This window comes from Marmota marmota, unplaced genomic scaffold, assembly GCF_001458135.2.
Source record: "Marmota marmota marmota unplaced genomic scaffold, marMar, whole genome shotgun sequence".
Classification (NCBI taxonomy): Eukaryota; Metazoa; Chordata; class Mammalia; order Rodentia; family Sciuridae; genus Marmota; species Marmota marmota.
Window position 1 is genome coordinate 10045501 of NW_026000205.1, and position 23215 is coordinate 10068715.

At 38.7% G+C, this 23215-nt stretch overlaps 1 protein-coding gene across 10 annotated transcripts; it reads right to left on the reverse strand.

Moving 5' to 3' along the window:
- Positions 1-2020: 2020 nt before the first annotated feature.
- Znf585a (zinc finger protein 585A) lies at positions 2021-21838 on the reverse strand. Of its 10 annotated transcripts, XM_048791025.1 has the most exons (7): positions 21685-21838; positions 20762-20789; positions 19047-19261; positions 7893-7931; positions 7258-7384; positions 6700-6792; positions 2021-4894 (listed from the first exon to the last, which is right to left on the reverse strand). In XM_048791025.1, the coding sequence occupies exons 3-7, from the start codon at positions 19116-19118 to the stop codon at positions 2553-2555; spliced, it is 2673 nt and encodes an 890-aa protein (XP_048646982.1). In that variant the 5' UTR covers positions 19119-19261; positions 20762-20789; positions 21685-21838; the 3' UTR covers positions 2021-2552. The 10 variants fall into 10 exon arrangements, with proteins under 10 accessions (XP_048646982.1, XP_048646981.1, XP_048646983.1 ...); XM_048791024.1 differs by lacking the exon at positions 20762-20789; XM_048791026.1 differs by lacking the exons at positions 20762-20789; positions 21685-21838 and adding an exon at positions 21236-21662 and having other exon boundaries at positions 7262-7401.
- Positions 21839-23215: the final 1377 nt, after the last annotated feature.

Below are 23215 nucleotides of genomic sequence, written 5' to 3' on the forward strand. Positions count from 1 at the left end.
ACAGAGACTGCTAAGTGAGTAACAGAAGATCACTGGTTACCACTGTGATGGACAAATAAGTGGAGGGGGATCACACATCCCCCTAGAGATGTAATAAAATTATCAGCTAACATTTGGATTTGCCAATATTTCTTAATTCTGACATTGTATTAAGTGGTCATCAGACACTGGAGCATGGAAGTTAGCAGACATTGTCACAAATAGGATGAAGTAACAAATATGCTGAAGTGAAATTGGGGGAGGGAGGAAGTAATAAAATCTACAGGTACTATTTCCAGGGATTAAGTAGGGGTGACACACATAAAAAGGGGATAAAAGAGAGTGGACAGACATTATTCTGGGGCAGATTAAGAAGGGGGAAAAGGTGACCATAATTACTCTGAAAGGTCAGTAGCCACTGCCCTAAGTTGGGGGGAAATGGAGGGTCACGAGATATTCTAAGTTGGTGAAACAGTAGTGAAATCTTAGCTACAGTGCTGGATGGGGAAAAAGGAGGTAATGGTCAACAACAATCTTCTAAGATAGGGAAGGTCATCCTGTGCATCATCAGATACAGTGAAGGAAGAGTGTGGAGACATAAATGTGGATGAGCAGATATTAAGCTAGGCAAGGATAGTGGGATAGATCATGGAGCACTGCCCGATCAGGAGCCAGGGCAATAAATCCCCAGCCCTCCCCGCCTTGATCAGGTCATCTCTTGGTCTCTATCCTTACCTCTTCATATTGCCCTTCACAAGGACAAGACCATCTCTGCACAGCCTATTTCCCACTCCTAGCATTGCCAATGCATTGGCCCTAGACAAATCATTCTGCTGGCTCCAGTAAGGCCATCCAGAAGCTGAATTTCAAAACATGCCCAAGTATCTGTGAGCTAATGCTACCCATTTGGGGTTGGTCACCTAATTTGCAAGATCCAACCTTGCCTACTCTTGGCCCTTCCATACTTGGCACACCTGTCAAAACAGGATAAGCAGGACTACAGATGGAATTATTTGGTGTTAGAACTCTGGACTTTGTGCAGCGTAGAACTGTGAATGCAGGGGCTTCAAAATGAGTGGGATTTTAAAAAACACTCTGGAACTGACATTTTGGAATTTTAGAATCATGGCAGGGAATCCTGGGATTTCCTATACCTAAATTTTTCTTCTTTAAATGGGTTAGTATCGAGAAATTTTATAGACTTTATTTAGCTTTAGGGCTAGGAAGGGACACAGCTTAAGTAAACATTAAAAATGGAAATGCTTACCATGTTTTAAGCAAGCTGGTTCTCCCTTTTGGAGCCTCATATGCTGCAAAACAGAAAGGAACTGAGGGAATCTGGGGTAAGGATGGGTCAATACTCCACAATGTGCATATGCCTGCTACATGGTAGACATGGGTCTAGGCCCCTAGTGGTGAAGAAAACAAAAAAAAATTCTAGAGTGGGAGCCACAGGCAAAAAAGCATCATAGATAAGGCTCCATGGCATAAGTGCTATGGAGAAAGATAAAAGGGGAAGGTAGAGGGGGCTTGGATTTTAATCAGGTAGGGAAGGGCTATGAGGTGACCTTGGAGGAAAGGCATAAAGGGAAAAGCTACAAAGATATAATGAAAAACAGTGCTCTGTGCAGAGGCACAGCAAATTCAAAGGTCCAAGACAGGAACTAAATGAATGTGTTGAAGGCATGCGGGGAGGAGGTCTTTGTGGAGTACATGACATGAAGATGAACACAAAACATAATATATGTTGGGGTTTGTTATAAGTTAGTAATTTGTTCTTATGTAAGTTGAGTCATTAAGGAAGGCAAATAAGTGTGAAGAACTGTGACTAAGGGAGACTTAATTTGACCCAGATGACCTGAAAATTCTTACCTCAAATGGCTCTCCCAAAGATAGTGAACTGAGTTCAAAAGATACTATGCTGGGGGTCAGAAGACAATGTGATGATAGCTTCTGAGGCACGAAGACACTACAAGTAGCTGTAAGTGGGGTGACAAATCCTGTGTTAGATGATAATGGTAAATCCACATACACTCTTTTGTGTCAGTATAGATAAGGAATATTTTTTATTACATCACTTCCTTGATAGAAGCAGCAATGGTAGACTGAATATACACAAATGTGTTAGATTCAACCAAAGAATGAAAACCCTCATGCCTGTTAGATATGTTCTTCAGGAAACAACTTACAGAACTAAGGACATATCACCACCCTCTATATTGTGTTGTTTTACTGTTCAATTTGTTGGCATTGTCCCTATTCCACCAAGAGGATTATCATGATTATAATTTATCCTTCCTATGAAGAATTTGGTACCTATGTTCCACTGTATTTTTCATGAGAAGGCTTCCTCTAAAGCACCAGTTCCTTCTCAGTATGCCCCAGGATTTAACAATGGTGATGACAATGTAGAATCCCCCCACCCCGCCATTCAGCTCCTTCTCAGAGGTCCTCTTGTAAGCAGTACAGTGTCACATTCTGCTGTGGGCATTTCTACTTACAATAATATACATATTATTCTGTTGCATGGATTCAATAGTGTCATGTCCTCAGTAAGGTTTTTCTCACACTGTTTAAGTGTGAATACTCTGGTGCACATTGAGTACAGATTTCTGAACAAAGCCTTTCCCACAGACTACACACTTGTAGGGCTTGTCTCCAGTATGTGTTGTTTGGTGTTTATTCAAATTTGACCTGTCAGTAAAGGCTTTGCCACATTCAGCACACACATAAGGCTTTTCGCCTGTGTGAATTCGCTGATGCACTTGGAGCTGAGATTTCTTAGTGAAAGATTTCCCACAGTCACTGCATTCATAAGGTTTCTCTCCAGTATGAATTCTGTGATGTGTAATCAACTCTGACTTCTGTCTGAAGGTCTTCCCACATTCAGAACAGATGTAAGGCTTCTCTCCTGTGTGGGTTTTTTGGTGTTTACTGAGATTTGACCTGCCACTAAAGGCCTTGCCACATTGACCACACACATAGGGTTTCTCGCCTGTGTGAATTGGCTGATGTACCAGCAGCTGAGACTTGGACGTGAAGGACTTCCCACAATCACTGCATTCATAAGGTTTCTCTCCTGTATGAATTCTTTGATGAGTAATGAAGTTTGACTTTCGGATAAAGGCTCTTCCACATTCAGTGCATACATAGGGTTTCTCCCCCGTATGAATTTTCTGATGCACAATGAGTATTGATTTCTGATTGAAGGCTTTCCCACATTCATGGCATTCATACTGCCTCTCTCCAGTATGAATTTTCTGGTGTATATTGAGGTGTGACTTTTGGGTGAAGGCTTTTCCACAGGTACTGCATTCATAAGGTTTCTCTCCGGTATGAATTCTCTGATGTGTTATCAAGTCTGATCTCTGAGTAAAGGCCTTTCCACATTTAGAACATACATAAGACTTTTCTCCTGTATGAGTTTTCTGATGTGTGATGAGATTTGACCTGTTGGTGAATGCCTTCCCACATTTATTGCACATGTAAGGTTTTTCTCCTGTGTGAATTCGTTTATGCACATGCAGTTGTGACTTAGAAGTAAAGAATTTCCCACAGTGACCACATTTATAAGGTTTCTCTCCAGTATGAATAATTTGATGTGCAATCAAGTGTGCCTTCTGGATGAAGGCCAGCCCACACTTCGTGCACACATAGGATTTTTCTCCTGTATGAATTCTCTGATGCACTGTGAGTGCTGACTTCTGAGTAAAGGCTTTTCCACAGTCACCACATTCATAGGGTTTCTCTCCAGTGTGAATTCTCTGATGAATAATTAACTCTGACCTGTAAGTAAAGGCCTTCCCACATTCAGCACATATGGACGATTTCTCTCTAATTTGAACTTTCTTATTTGCAACAAGGTTAGAACTATTGTTGAAGACCTTCCCATATTCGGTACATGAATAGGGCTTTACTCTTGTGTGAATTCGTTGATGTACCTGGAGTTGAGACTTGGAAATGAAGGCTTTCCCACAGTAACTGCATTCATATGGCTTTTCTCCAGTATGAATTCTTCGGTGTGCAACCAAGTGTGTCTTCTGGATGAAGGCCTGTCCACATTCAATACATATGTAGGATCTCTCTCCTGTATGAATTTTCTGATGCATCTTGAGTGTGGACTTTTGTGTAAATGCTTTGCCACAGTCACCGCACTCATGGTGTCTCTCTCCAGTATGAATTTTCTGATGTATACTGAGATCTGAGTTATAAGAGAAGCCTTTCCCACATTCACTGCATTCATAGAGTTTCTCTCCAGTGTGAATTCTATGATGCCTGAAGAGAGAAGACACTTGGAAAAAGGACTTTCCGCATTCATTGCATTTATAGGGCTTTTCTCTAGTATGGGTTTTTTGATGTGTGATGAATTCTGGCTTATGCACAAAAGCCTTGCCACATTCAATACATACATAGAGTTTTTCTCCTGTATGAACTCTCATATGTACCTTGAGCTGTGATTTATGGGTGAAGATCTTTCCAAATTCTGCACAATCATAGGATTTCTCTCCCGTATGAATTTTCTGATATCGAGAGGGTACTTGTTGATAACTGAGATTTGTTCTACTTTGATTATGGTTCCATAATTTCTCTCCTGTTAGAGTATACTCATGGTCATCAGTATAGGAAGAAATTTTACTACATTCAGTCATCTTTTTAATGCTATTTGATGTATTACTTCTATAATGACTGTATAAATCTAAATTATGTTTCAAGACATTCCCAAATGAGCCAAATTGGTGGGGTCTTTTGGAGGGGGGAATAATGTTTGGGCTCATGTGGATTATTTTTGTAATGCCTTCATACTCATGATGACTCTTTGTAGTCCATATTTTCTTGATGAAAGCAGTATCATTTATTGATTTACTTCCTGTTTGATGATAGGTGACTATCTGATCACCAATCTGCTGCAATTCTTCTAGAATAAAATACAAGAAAACATCACTTGTAATACCACCCCACTGCTCAATGTGGAAATAAGTTTTTCAGAAATCTGTTATAAGGTTTGAAACCCAAATACATCTTCTCAAAAAAGAAAGAGGTGATTTTATCTCAAAGAACAGCTAAAAGAGGCTAAAGGGAAGGGTACAAATACCTCATCCAGGTTGAACAAAGAGAAAAGGGTGAGTGTCATTTGATGAGGAGGTTGACGATGGTATTGATAGAAAACATTCTGGCATACAATTCAAGAAAGGAAATAAACTAAGCAGATAGCACTATGGACATGTGGGAAAAAATAAGGCAAAGAACAAGATATATTGCAAAGTTATATTTATGTAATCTAATGATACATAGCCCTAATTTACTATAAATTTTATAACAAGCATGAATTAAAAATGTTTCTGTCAGCCAGGTAGCACATGCCTGTAATCTCAGTGGCTTGGGAGACTGGAATAAGAGGATTATGAGTTTGAGAGAAGTCTCAGCAAATCAGCAAGGCCCTCAGCAACTTAGCAAGACCCTGTCTCAAAATAAAAAATAAAAAGGACTGGGGAGGTTGCTCAGTGGTTAAGCGCCCCTGGATTCAATCCTCAGTCCCCCCCCAAAAAAGTTTGTGTCATACAAAAGAGTGACCTATAGTGGGAGTGTTAACTGAAGACTATGATTAAACTCAAGCAGATAAGGTACACAAAATAGTAACAATAAATCCAACCGATCAGGCAGAGAAACCCTAGTTAATGTGAAGTCACTCAAGCAGCATGAGAAGGAAAGTTTGGGAAAGGTGACTGATAATGTCAAGTATCACATATAAGTATACCCAAAGGTTAAGTGACAGTGACCCCCGCATCATCAATTGGGAAACTGAAGAAATGAAAAATCTCATGGAAATAACTATGGAGAAAACAGGAGGAGTCCCAGGTTGGAGACTGTAGGGAGCCACTCTGAATGACTCAAGCCTTCCATCCTGAAGCAAGGCTTTGACCATCACTACATTTCGTTGTCCCAGTTCAGGAAGTTAAGGGCATATCTTCCGATGTGGGCGATGCCCCTTGAATTACACTCACCTGACCCTTGTAATCCTGCCCCTTCTGGTCTTTTTTTGGATGGAACTTTCTCAGAACAAGGGTCCCCCCAATAAAGGCCCACTTCTGAATGTGCTCGCTCTCTCTTGCCAAACTTTCGTGACTTTCTCTTGCTCTCCTATTTGGGGAGCCTGAGGCCAAGAGTGGAGAAGCTGTCCTGAAGCTTGTTTAAAGGTAAAGTGTGTGTCTGTGTTTTATTTGGTGTCCCTGGAAATTCACACGAGCCACCTTAAGTTCAGCTGCCCACATCGGTTGGGGGCAGCAGAAGACAAAAGTTCTGAGGCATCTCAGAAAGAAAAAGGGACTAACAGGAATGTGAATATGTGTCACATAGTAAATCTGAAGTAAAGTAGATCCATAAATGCCTGGATGTGTAAACAAAGACTCTAGAACTACATGAAAGGTAGGGATTTAAAAAAAAAGTTAAGAGAAAAAGGGCATAACAAAAAAGAATAATCCTTAATGAGACCAATTGTTACGGGCAGAATTCAAAAAGCCAAGGAAGACAGAAATGGCAAAGGTCAATCAGGTAGAAGGCATTTAGTTATCTGAAAAGTCAATATCGAGGACACTCAAAAAATTGAGTACCTTCCAGAAAAGCATTTCAAAGCACCTCAGATTCTTAAAGACAGCTGAGATTTGCTCTCTTGCGTTGCTGAAACTCCCTTATCTCCCATTTACAAGGGTGACACTCACTCACCTGGACAGCTCTGGTGTGGGTTCTCACCCTGCAGTGCCCACGGCTCCTGTCCTTGTTCCACCATGAAAACCTCTGACTCAGGAACTTGATACCCTGTTCATGGGAAATGACAGAGGACTGGTTCCAGCTAATTCAGTTTCAGAGCCCAATCTATCAATTTGTTTTTCTTTTTTTGGTAGCGGGAATTGAACTCAGGCACTCAACCACTAAGCCTCATCCCCAGCCCTATTCTGTATTTATTTAGAGACACAGTCTCACTGAGATACTTAGCACCTCGCCATTGCTGAGGCTGGCTTTGAACTCACGATCCTCCTATCTCAGCCTTCCTAGCTGCTGGAATTATAGGCATGTGCCACCGCGCCCAGCAGCCCAATTAATCTTATGAGTCAATAAAGTTTTTTTTTTAAGAAGAGTAGTCATGTATCTCTATGAATAGAGTAATATGAAGATTCTCAAAGGAGATAAAGAATTCTGGACATTGTTCCACAGAATTCATCCAACTGAGAGTGGAAACACTCTCAGAAACCTCCTTTCAGATACCACAGTGACAAAGCTTACCTACTGAGAGCAGGTGGCTGTAGGTCTCCTGCATCACATCCCGGTAGAGGTTTCTCTGAGCAGGATCCAGATGCTGCCATTCCTCTCTGCTGAAATCTATAGTCACATCCCTGAAGGACACTGGTCCCTGTAAAGGGAAAATTCCTGTTCAATGTGAACAGTTAGTTTTTGGGATGCAAAAACAGTATTTAGGAATTTGGAACATGACTTTTGCAATTGTTTTTAATTTAACTCCTTTTTTAAAAAACTCACACCAGGGAATAATGCCAACAGCATGGCTGACTAGAAACCCTAGCACTCATCCACCAACACAGAGACAGGCAAAGCAACAAACAACTACATTTTGATTAAAATAACTAAAGAAAAGTGCCAAAGTACATTAAAGGAGTAGTAGAAACCTTATAAAGTATAGAGACCCAGGCTAGTCACATAAAGAACAAAAGGCAATACCTCACCTCTGCCACCCCTAAGTAGCAGTTAGCACAGAATTAAGAGAAAGGTAAGCAAGAGGACTCCAGCAACCACCACCTATTGCCATCTATCCTAGCTGGCGACCTAAGGCTGGGTTCACAAAATCTGACTCTTCTGATAACTTAAGAAAACAGCCAAGAAAGCACGCAAACACACAGAAGTACCTTTTCAAAATCTGGGGATGGCTCTGTGACCTTAGGGGCCTGTGGAAAGAGAGAGAGCCACTAGAATTCTTTATTCTTATATAGGGGACACACAAGGGGAGGTTCCATGGAACATTCTACACCAGAAGGGGCAAGGGGTGGGATTACAGAGGAACAGATGAGTGTAGCTCAACCCCACCGGGTGACGCCTACTCCTGGAGCCATGCCCCATTATCTGAGTGGAGGTAAAGCCCAAGTTATTGTGGGGCACAATAATTGCTCAGCATCTCTTGCTCAGGACTTATGGGCATGTATTTCCAGAACAGCTCCTGAGAATCACCACCTTGGATCTCTACAATCCTCACTACCTGGGACTCATGTTGTCCTCACAGGTGCTAAGCCCGACTGAAGGAGGTGCCCAGTCTTCACACGAAGCCAACACTGTGTTCTACCCTTTATGATTCATGTGTATACTGTATATAGCATCTTGCTGGGAGTATCCTACTCCAGGGTGAGTATCACAGCACCCTTTCATGCCTGAGGCCTTATTGCTACTGAACGACCACTGCCTAGTGGCCCACTATCTCTGAGACAAGCTATTGCTACACCCTACCCTGTGGGAGCAAAATACCACAAAGCCATTCCATCTACCTTCTCAGCTGCTGCTGCACCCTGCCCCTCAAGGCCTGAACTAAAGTGGTATCCTGCCTACTGGGTAAACAGTGTCTTGGCCACCCAGAGCAGTCCCACACTCCTGTACCTGAACTGAAGCCGCACATTACCCTCCAAGGAATTGGTGCCTTGACCCAAATCAAGCAACAACACATCCCAGACTGAGCTGACATGGCACTCCATCTCCTAGGGAAACAGCATTGGCTGAGTTGTACCCAACCCTACAGGTTGAACAATAGTAGTGTCCTGCTTCCCTGGAACTGAACTAGCCACCTGGAGCCTAAGCTGGTGAGATACCCCTGACCAAGGCATGCAGCTGTCCCTGTGCTACCCCCTACATTCCAGGGCTCAAGCAACAGCTGAGCTCTGCCATCCCAGAGTCATTACTATAACTGCAGTTAGCCTCACAGAATTTGGGACATTGCCAGGACCCACCATCATCACTATTCAAAACATGATCCCTTGAGGCCTGAGTCATTACTGTGTCCTGAATTGCAGCTGCACCCTGCTTCCCACGCCCAATCCTCCATTGCATCCCTTCTACCCAGTAGCTGAGCCAGTGCTGTGGCGTGCCCTCGGAGTCCAAGTCACATCTATAATCCAGACCATGGGCCCAAGCTGCTGGAGGTGCCTCAGAATGACAGACTAGTTTTATCAGGAATCTGAATCCAGCTCTGCCTCAGAGCAAACCTGCACCCCAAAGTCTAAATACTACCACAGGTTTGTGAGTCCCTGAGTCAAGGACTAGGTCAGACTCAATACAAAGAAGGATCCCTAAGCTAAGAGTCATCACTGTGAGAGAAATGAGAAAAGGAGGACCACAAAAGTCCTTGCTGCTGAGGATCCTAATAACCTATGATGATGTCATTCCTGCTATAAACCCTTATAGGTTAAGTCACCAAGGCACATGCACTATCGCTGATGTTGATCAAAGCTTAAGAAACCATACAGAGGCTATACCACTGCACTTCAGGGAATCAGCCATACTCTTCCCATCCAGCACACTAAGACCCATATGCAGGTGAAAAATCTCTCCCTACAAAAGCTACTCTGTGTAATATAGAAAAGGTAATTTTTCCACCAGATTTGTAGACATAAGAACATGAAAAGGCAAGAAAACATGACACTACCAAAGAAACAATAATTCTCCAATAATGACCAAAGAAATGGAGATTCACCAACTACCTTAAAAGGAATAAAAATAATTTTCTTAAGGACACTCTGTGAGATGTAAGAAAACACAGATAATTCAACAAAATCAGGAAAACAATCATGATCTGAATGAGAAATTCAACAGCAATAGATATCATAAAGAAGAATCAAACAAAAATCTTGGAACTGAATAATTCAATTAACAAATATAGAACATAGTAGAGAGCTTCAACAGCACCCTAGATCAAGCAGAAAAAATTTTGAACTTGCTATGATTTGGATGTGGGTTGTCCTCCAAGGATTAATGTGACAAAAGATTGATCCCCAGTGTGATAGCATGAGAGGTGGTGGAAATTTTAAGAAGCAGAACCTAGTAGGGGTCACTGGGGCATGCCGTTGGAAGGGATTAACAAAGTTCCCTTAAGAAACATTAGTCCCCTCAAGAGAAAAAAAATTGGTCCTCTCCTCAATCTCTACCTTCCTGCCTTGCCATGGGATCTCACTCTCATGCACTCCTACCATGGTGCCATTCACCAAGATGTGACACATATAAAGGCAGCCCTCACCGGAACCAGTGCCATGCAATTTGGACTTTCAGCCTCCAAATTTTTATACATACCTAGCCTTAGATATTGTGTTATGGTATAAAAACAGATTTATACAGGATTAAAAGCAAGACCTGAAACCATAAAACTAGAAGAAAACAGGGGAAGCTCCTTGACATTGGCCTTGGCAATGATTTCTTGGATATCACATAATTCAGGCTACAAAAGCAAAACTAAATACACAGGACTATATCAAACAAAACAGCTCCTTCATAGCAGAAGAAACAGTCAACAAAATATAAATACAACCTACAGATTAGGAAAAAATATACGATACATTACAGCAACTGTTTATTTTTCATATATATATATATATATATATATATATATATATAAAAACAATGATGTCATGTTAATTATACCTTAAATATAAAATAAAATTTAGTTAGAAACAAAACTTAACTCATCCCCATTTCCCTAATGATTTTTTTTCAATTTTTTTTAGTTGTAGATGGACAGAATGCCTTTATTTTATTTTTAGGAGGTGCTGAGGATCGAACCCAGTGTTTCATGCATGCTGTGCAAGCACTCTGCCGCTGAGCTACAGCCTCAGTCCATCCTTAATATTATTTTACTATGGAAATTTTTAATCACACATAAAATTTAAAAGAATTTCATAGTTCACTTACTTTACTTACTTTATCACACATTTACCCAAGTTTTTATTTATCCATTGATTTACCTTACATTTTGGTGCATTTCAAAGTAAATTGCAAACATTAGCACACTTCCTCCTAAATATTTTTTTTAATATTTATTTTTTAGTTGTAGTTGAACACAATACCTTTATTTGTTTTTATGTGGTGCTGAGGATTGAACCTAGGGCCTCGCACTTGCTAGGCGAGCACACTACCACTGAGCCACAAGGCCAGCCCCCTCCTAAATATTTTATAATGAAAATCATTAATACTTTCAGGTAAAATTATTTTAATACATTTTCCAGTAAAATTTATATATAATTAAATGTACCAATCTTTACACCACACAATGCCAGGGGACTGGTCTGGCATTGTGTGCTGATTGGGCTGTGCAACGCAAAAGTGCCTTTCCTCTCACTCGCCTGTGATCCCACACAGCACCTGAGATGGGTGTGACTTGACAAGATGTCAATCAATCTGCTGATCACAAGACATAACCAAGCAAGACTCCACTCTTCGAAACCCTACCCCTTCCCTTATTTGGGTGGAATATTCTACTGAATGTCTTTTCCCCAATAAACAGAGGGGTTCCAGGTATACTCTCTCTCTCTCTCTTTCTAATGTTGCCCAGCGTGGAGTTGACCCTTGGGGTCACTGAGCAGTCCCAACCTCGACCTTCGAAACTCATGTTCATATGTTGCATGATTTCTTTGCCATTTTCTTAGTTATTGCTGCAGTCAGCTCCTTATGTCACATAAGGTGATCATATTTATATCTAAAAATTATTGAAGAGGACCAAATAACTGCTGAAAAAGAAGTTCCTGACAGCATGATTCAAGTATAAATAAAGAAGATGAAATTAAAATGGCATCATTTGTAACTCCTAATGAAATAATGAATTTGAACAATAATCATTATTAATAGCTGCTCAAATCTTTCAGGTGATAGGTTGAAGAAAAGTTTACAAGAATGAATTAGCTAATAATATTTGCATTCACCAATCAGTTTTAACATTACAAAATGAAAACTAGCCAGATATTATGTGCATCCTCACATATTATAATTAATTTCACTGCAATAGGTATTAAGTATTCTTGCAAAAGAAAAACTGACATCTGAATCTCATCAAGGCTCTATTTCTAACAATTCATTCATAGGCAGTGTAAAAGAGACAGGAACATAATGAACACTATAAAGACCAATATCTCAGCTAGATTCAGAAGGCAACAAATGACCTGTTTCTTCAACATATAAAGTAGAAGAGAAAGAATATGGATGAATCTTCTCTTTATTCAAAGATACTTAAGAGTCCTACTAACCAAATGCAACTTGTGGACCTTGTTTGGGTCTTAATTGAAATGAATGAACATTAAAAAGACATGACATATTTAGAGAAATTCAAACAATGGGCATTAGATAATATCAAGGAATTTCTGTTATTTTTTTTAGGTGTGATAATGGCTGACTGGTTATGTTAAATAAAAAGAAATAAAAAGTTCTCAGGTCTTAGTGGAACATATCAAAGTACTTATAGATAAAACACAGTGTTTGGACTGACTTTAAAATAATCCAACAGCTAAGGGAAGGGTGGTTTTGATAAAATAATAACAAAATGCTGATGACTACTGAAACTGTGTGATAAATACAATACACGTAAGAGTTTCTTATATTGTTCTCTTTATCTTTGTATTTTTTTTTTCATAATAAAATGTTTAACAAACATTATCCTCCATATAAAAAAATCTAATTTAGAAATGCATAGTTGGAACTCCACCTGGAGTTGTACACATTTTCTTAAAACAATGTATTATGGAATAAAAAAGTATTATAGGGACTTTAATCTGAACAGCAATTTATAGAAATACTATACAGGAAATCATCTAGGATACATAAGAACAAATAACAGTGTCCAACTGGTATTTATAAATACTGCAACAAACAACAATGGAATACACATTCTTTTCAGGCACCAATAGAAAAGTGACCAAGTTAGACCATATCCTTAGCTGGAACTACAGACTGGCATCATCATTCCTAACTCATACAAATATATTTTAAAATCTAGATTAAAAGGATTCATTTCTGGGGATGGGGATGTGGCTCAGTGGTAGAGTGCTTGCCTAGCACATGTGAGGTACTGGGTTCAAAGTATGTTCCACAATGGAATCAGCCCCCCAGACAACTGAAAAATCTCCAAAATAATAACAACAGCTATCTAGAAAATCTTAAAATATTTGGGTAATAGCAATTTACTCGAAATGACCCATGAATCAAAGAGGAAAATTAAAAAGAAATTTAAAAAATACACAGAACTGAAAGAAGATGAAAATATAATCTATCAAAATCTGTGGGAGGCAGATAAAGCAATGCAGAGAGGGAATTTTATAGCATTAAGCTTAAATTAGAAGAGTAAAGGTCACGAGTTAATAATGTAAGCTCCTGGGGCTGGGGTTGTGGCTCGGCGGTAGAGTGCTCGCCTAGCACGTGCAGGGTCCTGGGTTCTATCCTCAGCACCACATATAAATAACTTTCAATATTCCTTAAAAAGGCATTTGAATCTGGGCTGGGGATGTGGCTCAAGCGGTAGCGCGCTCGCCTGGCATGCGTTCGGCCATTCGATCCTCAGCACCACATACAAACAAAGATGTTGTGTCCGCCGAAAACTAAAAAAAAAAAATATTAAAATTCTCTCTCTCTCTCTTTAAAAAAAAAAGGCATTTGAATCTATATTCCCCTCCCATCTACAGCTTAGCTTCACCATACTCCCTTTAAAATGTAATACTGTGATAGGGCTGAGGTTGTGGCTCAGTGGCAGAGTGCTTGCCTAGCGTGTGTCAGGCACTGGGTTTGATCCTCAGCACCAAATAAAAATAAATAAAAATAAAGGTATGTGTCTGTCTACAACTAAAAATAAAAATTAAAAAAATAATAATACTGTTGCCATTTTGGGTGATACATGCTTGTAAATCTAATTGCTCTGAAGATAGAGGCAGGAGGTACTGGGTTCAAACCTCAGCACCACATAAAAATGAAGTAAAGATATTGTGTCCACCTATAACAACAACAAAAAAGATGCATTTCTAGAAACATCAAATTTCCCACCAGCCCTTTATTATTGTTTATGACAAGTTTGAATTTAGGTGTTTAAAATTTCACCTAAGAAAGTCTACTTTTGGGGGGCTGGGATTGTGGCTCAGCGGTAGAACGCTTGCCTAGCATGTGTGAGGCCCTGGGTTTGATCCTCAGCACCACAAAAAATAAATAAAATAAAGATATTGTGTCCAATTACAACTATTGAAAAAAAATATATAAGTCTACTTTTGGGGGCTGGAGCTACAACTCAGTTGTAGAACGTTTGCCTTGCAAGTATGAGGCACTGGGTTTGAGCCTTAGCACCACATAAAAAAATAAATAAAGACATTGTTGTCCATCTACAACGAAAAAAATATTAAAAAAAAAAAAAGAAAGTCTACTTTTGGTGGGCGCAGTGGCACATCCTGTGTGATCCCAGCTACTCAGGAAGCTGAGACAGGAGGATGAGAAGTTTGAGGCCATTCTGGTCAATTTAGCAAGACCCAAGCTCAGTGCTTGCCTACCATGTGTGTAAGTTCAATCTCCAGAACCAAAATAATTATAGTAGTAATAATAATAAGTTTAATAAAATTAGGATTCATCAATGGAGAGATTTATTTGCTTTTGGAATATCATTATGGGTTTTTGTTTTGCAAAATTTATGTGTTGTATTTCTGAATGTTGCATAGGCATATGAAAGGAAATCTGTTTTCAGGATATAGAATTTGATATCTGTAAGATATATAATTAGGAAGGTTTTATAGTATTATTAATTTTTTCTTTATCTCATCAGAGCTGAGAGAGTTTGAAGTTTCTCATTAGAAATGTCTATTTTCCTAGAGTAGTTCCTGTTTACAATTTTTTTTTTTTTTTGACAGAGTTTCATTGTGTTGCTCAGGCTGGTCTGGAACTCCTGGGTTTCAGTGAATCCTGTCTCAGCCTCCCTAGTAGCTGGGAGTACAGGGGAGCCCAGCTATCTATAATTTTTGGAGATATAATTTGGTGCAGTGATAATAATACCATCTGAAATTTATTTTGGATTGTGTCCTTGTCATGTTTAATGTTTTTTTAAGGGGGGGGGGGAGAAAGAGAGAGAGAGAGAAGAGAAGAGAAGAGAGAGAGAGAGAGAGAGAGAGAATTTTTTTTAATATTTATTTTTTAGTTTTTGGCAGACACAACATCTTTGTTTGTATGTGGTGCTGAGGATCGAACCCGGGCCCCACACATGCCAGGCGAGCGCGCTACCGCTTGAGCCACATCCCCAGCCCCATGTTTAATATTTTTAAAATATTAAAAAATAATATTTTTCTAAACTTAATATTTAGTGTTTAGAAATCATCTCTTTCTAACAATAAGGTGGCACCTTGTACTTCCTTTCTGAGGTCATATTCCTATAGAAATTATTTTTAAAACTCTTTTATTTGAAATTATTGTAGATGCCATGTGTAGTGGTGTGTGCCCCAAATCCTAGTGAGTAGGAAGGCCAAGTCAGGAAGATCACAACTTCAAGGCTAGCCTGCTAGCCTTGAACTCGGTTGAATACTCAATACTAAAAAAAAAAAAAAAAAGTATTACAGATTAACAGGGAGTACAAAGTGTAACATAGAATTTCCCCACAAATTCCAGTTTATTTTTATTGTGGTGCATGATTCTATTTATTAATTGCTGGGTTCAGCATGCTAATATTTGCAGATGGGTTTGTGAGAGACACTGGTCTGGAGTTTGTTTATATATATATATATATATTTTTTTGGGGGGGGGTGGGGAATGTAGCTTAATGGGAAAGTGCTCTGGGTTTAATCCCCAGTATTGAAATTTTAAAAAAGTAATAATGTGTTTATTGAAATATTTACTTAAGGTTGTTGGGACTGGGGTTGTGGCTCAGCTCGTCTAGCGACTGTGAGACCCTGAGTTGGATCCTCACCGCCACATAAAAATAAATAAATAAAATAAAGGTATTGACAACTACAACTAAAAAATAAATATAAAAAAATTAAGATTATAGTAAATACACATTACAAGATTTACCATTTTAATCAGTTTTAAGTGTACAGTTCAGTAGCATTAAGTACATTCACACTGTTAAGCAAAGGCCTTTCACTTTTTATTTCTAATTTAATGCTCTTGGTCAGAAAACAAACTTAATATTACAAAAAAAGATTATATTTTTTTCTCTTTGATCAATAAGAGGGAAGGAAGAGAGTAGGTGATAAAATGGCTAATGATGACACACTTAGTATGATTTCTATTCATTTTTAATTACTATAGTTCAAAATTAAATTGTTAAATGTTGGTAACTTTTTTTTTAGTTGTTGATGGACCTTTATTTATTTATTAATTTATATGTGGTGCTGAGAATTGAACCCAATGCCTCACACATGCTAGGCAAGCGCTCTACCACTGAGTCACAATCTCAGCCCCAAATGCTGGTAACTTTTATAAGTTGTATATTGTTCCTTTTATAAGTAGAAACCATCCTTCTTCAGCCGTTTAGTTGTTTTTTGTCTTAATTTTTTTTTTTTTGTCAATACTTTTGATCTGTTCCTAAAATTGCAGACCTACTTTCTTTTGGTTCTTACTTCTGAGTCAAACTTTCCCTATTCCTTTTTTTTAAATATTTTTTTTAGTTGTGGATGGACACAATACTTTTATTTTTATGTGGTGCTGAGGATAGAACCCAGTGCCTCATGCATGCTAGGCAAGTGCTCTACCACTGAGCTACAACCCCAGCCCCTAATTCCTTTATTTTTAAATAAGAAAACCAGCTCCTGATAGCTGAGATTTAGCCTGGTACTATCAAGTGGGCTTTACTGATGCTAGGAGCTAACCTAGCACCTTATTACACAAAAATAATCTCACAGAACATCAACATCAAAGAAAACCTACTCTCTGATAAGTAGTGCAAGGCAAAACCAAGACCACTCTGTATTCACATCTGAACACAGACAAAAATCAGAACATTGTTCAAACCACAAAGGTCAACAAACATACCCTTATTTTGGCTAATAAAGTGATTGCCTCTTCTTTATTATAGCTTTAAGCCTCACACCATTCATCTTATCTTCTAAATAAAATATTAAGATGCCCATTCATGGGGCTGGGGTTATGGCACAGCAGCAGAGCGCTTGTCTCGCACATGTAAGGCCCTGGGTTTGATCCTAAGCACCACATAAAAATAAATAAATAAAAGATATTGTGTCTATCTAAAAACTAAAAAAAAAAGATACCCAGTCATAAACTTGCTGAACAACAACAAAAATGGAGGTTACCTGAAATTCAGTTGACTAAACCCTAAAATGAAATTCTAGTATTTCTTATATATTCAATAAAAAAGGAAGACATGACAAGAATGTCCACTGCTCATAATATGCTTTCTTTGTATTATAGCAAACATTAAAAAAAAATTATGTGAAGTGTCTAGCATATCATCTTTGGTGAAATCACAAGAAAAAATTGTAGTTGTATTTTTACCTATATACAGAACTTGGCAATCAAAAAAAACTAATAAGACTGATTATCTATATTGGAAGATGTGGGCACATAACAGAGTGGCAGGTGAACAGCAATCCCATCTTTCCCCTGAATTTTTTTTTTTCTTTTTTTTTTTATAGTTGTAGATGGACAGCATGCTTTTATTTTACTTGTTTATTTTTATGTGGTGCTAAGGATAGAACCCAGTGCTTTACATGTGCTAGGCAAATGCTCTGCCACTGAGCTATAGCCCCAGTACCTCCCCTGAATTTTTTTTACCACAATACTTTTTGTTGGTGTTACTAGGGACTGAACCTAGGGGCACTTTATCACTGAGCAACATTTCCAGCCATCTTTATTTTTATTTTGAGACAGGATCTCACTAAGTTGTTCAGGGCCTCACTAAGTTACTGAGTCTGGCTTTGAACTTGTGATCCTCCTGTCTCAGCCTCCTGAGTCACTGGGATTATAGGCATGCACCACCTCGTCCAGCTCACCACAATGCTTTTCAGTGTTGCTTTAATATTTTGTAAATATTTCATCTAAGTGTATGTATTGTCTATTCAAAAAAATTAAATTATTCCTAGTAAACTATCAGAATATCATCAGAGGAATAATAAATATTATATACCTGAAATAAGAACAGTATGCTAATGAAAATGAATATTTAGACTACAAACTAAAGTTTTTGAAAATTAAAACTTTGAATTAAATGTTGATATCACTGAAGAAAAGCTCAACAGAAGGGCTAAAGGACAAAGTTGGTAAAGTTTCCCAGAAAGGAAAACAGCCAAGGAATATAAAAACAGTGCGGGGTGGGTGTAAGGGGTGGGGGATGGCGGGGTGCGGGTATGGAGAACCAAAATTTGAAAAACAGAAATCTCAACATCAGAATTCAAAAAATATTTGTGTTGGGAGAAGCAGTTTGGGAAGAGATGGAGAAATGTCTTCAAAATGCCATACAAAAGTGATTTCTAACTAAGAATTTTATCCACAGATGAAGGATCAATCAATATAGTGTGATGGCAAAATAAACAACAACCTCCCTTGATAGGCCACTTTCCACTGTCATACAGTTGGCCCCTAGAGATGGAGATATCACCTCTTTGCTCATTCTTTTTTTTTTTAACAATTCTTTTTAAATTTTTCTTAATTTTTTAGTTGTAGATGGACACACCAACTTTATTTTATTTAGTTATGTTTTTATGTGGTGCTGAGGATCGAACCCAGTGCCTCACACATGCTAGGCAAGCACTCTACCATTGGTTACAACCCTAGCCCCCTGTTTGCTCATTCTTGACAGATGAAGATTTGTTTCAAGTACAGCAAATTTTGTGTGGGTGGGGGTGGGGTGAGGGGCAGTGTGCTGGGGATTGAATCCAGGGCCTTCTGCAGGTGAGGCAAGCACTCTACGAACTGGGCTATATCCCCAGCCCAAGAACAGCAAATTTAAAGAGTATGGCTGATTCTTACAGCCTATCTGCCTCTGCTCTGAGGCTCTGGTTACAGATAAGAGATATTCACTCCTGGGATGAATTCCCACCCCAAGGATGCCTCCTCCGTACCTCATATGAGCTGTCATGATCCTCTAGAGCCAGAGTTGTAGGTTTCTGAGGTGAAATCCAATTAGTTGGCATGGCCACACTGGGTTGCAACTCTTGTTCTCTCAGGAGCCAAAGACTTAATGGTCCTTTGTGAATTCAAGTAGAGCTGTTGGGAAGAGGTGACCTGGAGTCTGAGGAAGATCTGGTCCAGGGGTTCCCCAGAGATACCACAAAACCTAGAAACATCAAGTCCACATAGTCAGTCATTCAACATTCACTACCTAAACAACTTCTGCAGCTAGAAACCACAGAGCAGTGGTTCTCAAACTTGAGTATCCATTCAAATCATCTGAAGGGCTTGTTAAAACACATTTTAAAATTTTCAGTCTCATCCTTGCAATTTCTAATTTAGTAGGTTTAAGGTAAGGCCCAATAATTTGCATTTCTAGCTAGTGCCCTGATTACCCTAAAACTGTTTTTTCAGGGACCATATCGAAGAAGCAGTCCTGTGAAGGATATAAAATCAAAATGTGACAGGCATTACTGATGGTAAAATATGGGGAAAAGCATGAGATCTGGAGTCACATTCCCACAGATTTGAATTGCAGCTCTGCCACCTTTCAGCTAAGAGAATATGCAGTTACTTCAGTATTAATTTCAAAAATTAGGATGAGAATACCTATCTAGTACTTATGAAAATGAAAGTATATAATGCTTATATAAAGTACTCAACACTTCCCTGGCATACAAAGATCATGCAATAAATACTAGCAAACTATATTATACATTAAAACAATATAAAAAACAATGTTAATCAGGACAAGTAAAACAATAAATACACCATACAATATTGACTTATATATGTGACTAAAGTGGAATTCAATTGAATGTGCACAAAACATTGTATCAATGTTCCTAATATAACAGTCCATCCACCTAGAACAAAACAAACTAGAAGACTACCACACACTATTCAGTAGACAAATTCCAACTGAACTTAAATATATGTATTTTTTAAAACCCAAAGAACATTTAAATATATTTTAGGAGTATGTATTGCATAACATTGTCATGTGCTGAGTGTAACTTAGACACAGAGGAAACCCAAAAGCTATTTTTTAAAAACCCAGATTTTTCTGATTAGATGACATTTACTAATTATATTAAATATGCCATAAAAATTGAAATAAAGATATTTAAAGATATCAATTTTTTTCACTATGTGGTAATAGGTTTCTTGTAATGTTAAAAAAAATCTAGCGGGGCTGGGGATGTGGCTCAAGTGGTAGCGCGCTCGCCTGGCATGCAGGCGGCCCGGGTTCAATCCTCAGCACCACATACAAACAAAGATGTTGTATCTGCCGAGAACTAAAAAAATAAAAAATATTAAAAAAATTTAAAAAAAAATCTAGCAATCACTAAATAAAACCTGGACAAAGGATATGAAAATTCAAAGAAAAGGAAACAAATAGAAATTATGCATTAAAACAATTAAATATAGTTTCCTTTAAGAATTGTAAAAATTTTTCAAAAGCAATAATATCCAGTGTTGGAAAGTATTTGGAAAAATAATTTCTTTTACAATTCATTGGTGGAAGCTTAAATTGCTAAACTACCTTTTGAGACATTTACTCAGAATCTATTATTAAAATACACATAAGTGTTCATAATAATATAGTTTCAAATATATTACAAAACAGAAACTAACAAAAGGAAGAATAAGAAGACAAAACTACCTTTCTGGTGTAAGTAGTTCACCTTCTTCTGTAACTAAGCAGACAACATTTGTAAGGAGAGATAAGATATATTCGTAAAATATATGCTGAATTTGTATATAACAATACAATTTGAGAATATATATTGTTTTATGTAACATTTTTGAAAACTGACCATTACATAGACCATAAGATTTTTTTTCAACTGAGCAGTGCCCAGAGACATAATTTGAAACAGAAAATACTCTTCTGAATAACTAATGGGTCAAAGGAAAAAAAAGTTAAAAAAAAAAAAAAAAACAGATTTAAACAAAAAAGAAAATGTTACACACCAAAGGTTGTGAATCTCTATATTAAAGAAGACCGAAAATTGATGAGCTGAACTTTCAACTCAGGTTAGAAAGCAAGCTGATCAAAGAACTCAGTGACCCCACTACAGACTTCAATCACCAACCACAGACTCTATCACTTGACTCCTAACTCCCAATAACTCACCTCAGAGAACCCCATCACTGACAGGAGAGACCTTCGTCAATGACAACCATAACGGACGCCCCGCCCCCACCACTGAACCCCCAAAGCATCACTAGCTCCACCCCACCGCTCACACTGCTGACTAGACAGAATCCTCAATCGGGACCAACCAAAAATCATCTCAGAGACTTCTAGCCATCTCCTAATAGTAGCCCCGAAATAGCCTTCGAGGACCACTTCCACTTCCGGTTTGACTTCTAAAACCTCCCCTTGGGGGAATGTTGGTACTGCGCATGCTCCGAACTCTAGGCTGCCACTTTAAGCCAACAGTAAACACGGCTAGACATTCCTTTAGAGACATTAAGCGGTTTCCATAGGAGGTGCGGTCCTGCGGAGAACATGGCCGCGCCCAGGGATACTTCTTTGTGTGGGCCGCCATCTGTTTGTAGAGCGTAGGAGTTGGCCCTCACCCAAGTGTCACGGTGTGAGCCTGGGACTGTCGCCTTTGTCTGAATAGGCCTCCGGGAGGAGGAAGTTACCGGATATGGGTTCTGGAACTTTACATTATACTTAGAAAAGCTAGTTGCCACCAGGGCTACAGCGAACAGGGAATCCAGCGAGGACAAACCACTTGGAGGGATTCCTGGGAGAAACCACAGGGAAATAAGGGAGAAGACAGACGGAACAATCCGCTTTATGAAGAAACTATTCAGGGAGAAAATGGAGAGGCGAGAATGGGAATCCGCCCCTGGGTAAAACCCCCAGCAACACGGAGACAGAAAATTGGGAATATGCCAAACCCCTACTGTGAGTGGTACAGCCTTTAATAGGAGAAACCACCCCGGGGAACTAGGGTAGCAGTCCAGCCCGGGAGATACCACTGGAGCAGGGGGGAGAAGGCGGGGCGTTGGTCCGGAAGTTATGATGAAGGGAGGGGAGGTTCGAATTCCCTTTAGTTTCTGTCAGCCTCCACCCAACTAAAGTAGATCTACAATAGGTAGTCGTCGTCGTCGTCGTGGTAATAAGGGCAGTTAACATAGGCAACGTTATTAAAAACACCTAAGGAAAACATTGCTATTTTTATTTTCTTGTAAATTAAAATATAATGTGTCTTCACTAGGAAAATGAAACCTTAAGCCGTCTCTGACTCTTCGCTAGTTTTTGTATGGAAATTTTGAAGTAACACTCTCTTTATGAGGTTAGGGGTGGGGAACGGCTAAATGGTCTTCAAAACCCAGTTTAGTTATCCCTTCCCCCAGGAACGTCTATCTGGCCATGGTGGGAAGTTCTATGCTCTATTGAAAATGTTCACTCCCAGCAGACGAAGAAAGGGTTTTGAAGGAATTGGAACTACGCCCTCATGTGGGAATGCTGGGTATTGTCAGGCCAGTTTTGTACCTCTCTGGGATTCAGTTTAAAAATAGAGCCAAAGGCTGGGTATTTAGCTCTGTGATTAAATAGTTTGCTTAGTATGAGCAAGACTTGGGTACATCCCCATGTCACAAAAAATGAGTGGGGCAGTTAGTGAGTTGAACTCTTTCTCCCTCCAAAAGATGGTCTAAGAAAAAAAAAATCTGTGGAAGTCCCTTAGTGAACACGTTTCTACCAAAGACTTAAGAATAACTGCTATTTTTTTTTTTTTTGGTAATATGGTCATGTTAAAAAGAAGACTTTTGAGATTCACATAAAAATATTATGGGTGGAATGGTATTCACTTTAAAAACTCAACACTGAGCTGGGGTTGTGACTCAGTGTCTAGTAGAGCGCTTGCCTAGCATGTGCAAAGCCCTGGGTTCAATCCTCAACACCACATAAAAATAAATAAATAAAATAAAAGTATTGTGTCCAACTACAACTAAAAATAAATAAATATTTTAAATAGCCTATCTCCACTATAAATTAACCAATGTAGAATAAAAATATGAACTTAAGCTAAGACCATTATATTTATATATTATAAATATATAAATTATAAATATAACCTATATTTATTACATAAAT